We start from the raw sequence: 4784 nt of genomic DNA on the forward strand, positions 1-4784 counted from the left end.
CGAATGCGAAGGCGAAAACGAACACAAACACGAATGCGAACATACAGAGAATACAGACACGAATACAAAGACGATGATGAAAACTATGACAAATCCGAAGACGAATACGAATACAAAGACCAAGGGAAAAACCAACACGAACACAAGTAAGACCAGTAAAATGATTATGAAGACGAATACGAATATGAAAACTAAAACGAAGTCGAACACGAAAACGAAGACTAGAATACGAGAGCGAACAAGAGAGGTATACGCGGTCGGATAGAAAGAAATGAAAAAAAAAATCAAGTTACTTATGAAGAAAATCGATGGATAAATAGAAATAATAAGTGGTCAAATAAAAATGCACTAAGATCTTTTGTATGAAATATGAGCAGCAAAGAGTGTAACAGAGGTTTACGTGGCGTATGAGTAACATTCTTTCCTGCTCACTTTTCATACATTATTTATCCATCGATTTTCTTAATTGGTAATTTGATTTATTTTTTTTTTTGTAACAGAACAGGCTTTAGCACAAGTGCAAAAATTTGGCACAGAACCTCTTATTTTTTTAATGTTTCCTCTGTTAAAAAATAAAAAATCTGGAACGATTAATTAACTTGTCAGAAACTCTCAGTTCTATGGGAAAGTGATGTATATATGGAATATGAACAATTTTATTGGCTTTGATTTGACGTACCTCCTTTTAAGATTATTAAATTGGTTCGTAAGATATAGGTAATTAAGTGGAACCACATTTTGTTTTAAGCTGAATAACGGTTAATTGAAAATATCTCGAAAACGTATTCATAGAAATAAAAATTAATTCGATTTTGGGAATCAACGACCAATTCTACAAACGAATTGGATAGTGGCATTCATAGAAAATGTTTGCTGTAAACCAGTGAAATAAATTTTTTTTAAGTCAACTTGGCGAAATATTTTAAGTTGTAAATAAAAGTCATTTCCTAAAAATAAACAAACCGCTTATCCGAATTTGGTATCCAATGAAAGAGGACGGAAATAGCTTTTAAACAAAAATAAGGAACAAAGTTTACCACCTCTATTTATATATTCTTATAGATTAATACAAAAGAAATGCATATACCTGACCCAAGGTTTGTTTTATGGTAATTAAGTAAGATTTTTTATTGAAATATTTTCCAATAGGTGGCTTTCCTCGGTTAGACAGTTCAGCTTTAAAACTATATTAGTCGTCTTTCATTTGATAACAAATCTGTTATCAGGAAATGACCATTATTTCAAATTTAAAAAATATTTGGCCAAGTTGACTTAAAAAAAAAAATAACTATTATTTTCGGTCACTGTTAAAAGTACATAAAAAATATGGCGCTGCAGCGAGATTTCTATTGAAAGACACTTACAAAACCAATTTTTGTATTAAAATCCTGAATGCGTAATTTACTTAGAGAGTTTGATAATGTTTTGTAATTCCTTTATGAATTGGGCAAATTTATCATTGATATCCAAATCAAAAAAAAAACCTATGTGAAGAGCCTTTAAAGATTACTCCCTCTTCGAATAGCAAAATATCATACAAAACACTCAACACGGAAATTTTCAAGAATAAAAAACATTGAATAGAATATTTCCTCTTTCGTTAATCAGGTATGCGAAACTTAACTTCTTCCAAAAATTATGTTATTTTTTTAGTATCTTCTGATTAAAATACTGCTTCGTATTTTCTAGCACAACGAGATTTATTTTCATTGATAACACCGTGCGACACTAAATTTTTTCACACATTTTTATATATTCGCGAAACCATGGGCCAAATATAGTAACATTTTGTTTTAGTTTTTTCTCTCTGACGTCAGGATTTTTTTAAAGGACTTTAAAATTTTAAAAATATAATTACTTTAAAAATCATAAAAAATAGTGCAATGTAGAATAACAGTAAGCTTATCAAATTAAAGAGAAAATTGTATAGAATTAAGGCCGATAAAATTTGTTGGTGCATACGAACCATTAGATATTGAAAAGTCCTTTTAACATTTTATCATGGAATGACCTTGAAAATTTACAATAACTATTTTCGAAAAAATTATGTTAAGGACTAATATGCACTCGACTACATCCTCGAATTTCGTCCTTCTAACTTTATTCGCTTAAAAAAAAATAAAACTAATTAAAGGACTTTTTTAATACCTATTTTTTCTTGTGAACCAAACACTTTTAATGGGTTTTACTGTTTTTCTACATTGTAATAGTTTTTTTTAATAATTTGTGTTAATAATTATATCTTTGACAGTACTACAAAGTCCTTCTAAAAAAATTCTGACCGTCTGAGAGAAACACTAAAAACGCAGTTAGTTTTATTATAATTTGCTCATAGTTTCGTGAGTATATTGATTGCTTCATGTGTTTAAATTTTTTTTTTGTTTTTGTCGCATGGTATAGTATGCATTTTAACAAACTTAAATTAAAATTATTCTTAAAAAAACAGTAGTAAATCAGAAATACTTATGGAAACTCGAAGTTAACGCCATTAGTACGCAGTAACATTAAGAGTGAAACAATAAATTATTCGTAACATTTATGTTATTGTTGTAAAATTTGTATGAAAATTTGTATGGGAGGTGCCACGCCCCTATTATCTTTTCATTGTATTATAATTTTTAGTTGGCGGCTCCCAAGACCAGCGGTTTTAAACAAGCAGCAAACACATCTGTTAAGTAAAATAATAGAATTATTTTAAAATTTTAATTTCTTTATTTCATTGTAAATTTTCGAAAGTAGTATTGTGCATTATAATTTGTTAAGATCTTCTAAATCTTTTTTTTAACGCAAATAAATACAATGCTAGATACAAAGATGTATTCATATTTGCATCTAATTGTTAAAAGTAAGTAAATTAAAGTGTTTTACAATTTAAATATTCGTATTTGCCTAGCTAAAGTTTTGTAATTTGGTTTAGAAAGTTGCTAGAAAATTTAAATTTTGTCAGCATAAATCACTGCTTTGTTTTTTTGTATTTATAATTTTTTTCATTTCATTATTATTTAAGATTAATTGCTTGTAAGCAAAAAAATAAAACAAAAATTGTACTGGCTACACAGCGGTGAATATCGTGCAGCATTTTGTGTTTTTTTTTACATTTATTTATGGCAGCTACTATTCTTCACGATCTCCTTGTTAGCGTTTTGTTGCATTTAAAGTTTGTAAGCACGCCGCATCACCAAATCGAAGTAGGCATCATTATCAATTGAAGCGCTGATTGTGGCATAGTAATTAACAAATTCTTCTTTCGTCACCTTGCCATCGCGATTGCCGCTTCCACCCTCGAAATTATTAAGGAACTGTGTAAGTATCTCATTCTCCGTCATTTCACCACTAAGATACTTGGGATGATCCTTCACAGAATATACTGTCTTCAAGTCTTCAATTGTGATTTCGCCATCACCAGTGCGGTCGATTTTCTTAAATGCCTTATCGATGATATCCAAACGGGACTGGGATATGGATGGCTAGCCGTGTAGGAATGTAATGTACAAAAATAAATGAAAGTAAGGCAAGGCAAGGATTGGCCAGAGCCAATATGCACATAGAACATTTGTTAATGTATATATACTCGTCGTTAGTGCTATAACTACAAATTTAAATGAAAACAAAAATCTAAAATCGTTTTTCGTATATTTTTTTTTTGCGAAAATTCGCTTTCGCTATGTTAGCGTTTCAAAAGAAAATCCAATTTTATTATGCTTACCCGCAATTTCAGCAAAAATTCGGTCATATTTATTGAACCGCTGTTATCTTCATCGAATCTGCAAAAAGATAAAGCGTATAATAGAAAGGGAGACTCGTTTAGAAATAAGTGAGAAATAAAAATTTTAGCAATCAAAATCAGGCAAGCGTTTGATGAATTCTTTACTCGCAGCTTTTTGTGCATCAGTCTGCATATTTTGCACACATTTTACACTATGTATCAACAAATAAAATGGCTTTTGAATATTTTTCTTTACGAGGGTCACTAAGCAAGTCCTTAGAACTCGTAAAACTAATGCCATGTATTTGCTCCCCGATGAACGTCGAGAATGTCGTCCAATATCGGTTTGTATGCCAGAGAACATCAACATGTGACATATCGCTCTAAGACAGAGAGGAAATGTTGCTAAGTCCACTTTTTATGAAAACTCATATTTTGAAGCAAGAGAAATTAGAAATGCGTCGTTTCGAAAATGATAAAGTTATTTGCTATATTTATTTATTTTGCGTTTATATTCAATTAATTAGGTAAATTTGAAGAATATCTTGGAAATCAATTAATTTGTTCTTTTTTCTTACATTTTCTAAGGACATCTGACCCGCGACCCGTGTAGCTTTCACAGTGGTGATAAGAGTAGCCTAACTTACAAAATATTAATTGTTATTATACAAACTATCATATAATGTATCTTTTATTAAAAGCAAAGATAAACATTAGTATGCATATGCTTTATTTTTACTTACTTGGCAAACATATCCTTAATCTCGTTTTCCGTGCACTCCAGACCAGTTTCTTTTATGCCCTTACTGAACTCCTCGTAATTCAAAGCTTTGCTGTCATCATCATCCATATTGCGGAAAGTCCTAAAAGGAAAAAGCGCAATGTTGAAAGGTGAAAGTTATGCCAAATATACATATGTGCATATATCTGTAGTCAGTAGGTGACTGTATTAGCAGTCTACAGAAAAATCAACTCTCACTGGTGTAGTGTACCTCTCTTAGGGTATCGAAGAATTTTTATATTTCCGAACGTACATTTACTACTTACGCAAGGATCGGCAAGTTCTCGATTTAAGGGA

At 30.6% G+C, this 4784-nt stretch overlaps 1 protein-coding gene across 1 annotated transcript; it reads right to left on the reverse strand.

Moving 5' to 3' along the window:
• Positions 1-3077: 3077 nt before the first annotated feature.
• LOC118738420 (calcyphosin-like protein) lies at positions 3078-4565 on the reverse strand. The gene is made up of 3 exons (XM_036469353.1): positions 4450-4565; positions 3707-3764; positions 3078-3467 (listed from the first exon to the last, which is right to left on the reverse strand). Exons 1-3 carry the CDS (start codon positions 4554-4556, stop codon positions 3153-3155), a joined length of 480 nt encoding a protein of 159 aa, XP_036325246.1. The 5' UTR covers positions 4557-4565; the 3' UTR covers positions 3078-3152.
• Between the last annotated feature and the right edge of the window lie 219 nt (positions 4566-4784).

This window comes from Rhagoletis pomonella, unplaced genomic scaffold (genome assembly GCF_013731165.1).
Source record: "Rhagoletis pomonella isolate Grant_MI unplaced genomic scaffold, Rhpom_1.0 Rhpom_scaffold_00004, whole genome shotgun sequence".
NCBI classification, from domain to species: Eukaryota; Metazoa; Arthropoda; class Insecta; order Diptera; family Tephritidae; genus Rhagoletis; species Rhagoletis pomonella.

Coding starts and splice junctions, on each gene's coding strand:
- LOC118738420 (XM_036469353.1), bottom strand. CDS start 4,556: ATGGATGATGATGACAGCAAAGCTTTGAATTACGAGGAGTTCAGTAAG. Junction 3,765..4,449: donor ATTAAGGATATGTTTGCCAA/GTAAGTAAAAAT, acceptor ATCTTTTTGCAG/ATTCGATGAAGATAACAGCG. Junction 3,468..3,706: donor AATTTTTGCTGAAATTGCGG/GTAAGCATAATA, acceptor CTACACGGCTAG/CCATCCATATCCCAGTCCCG.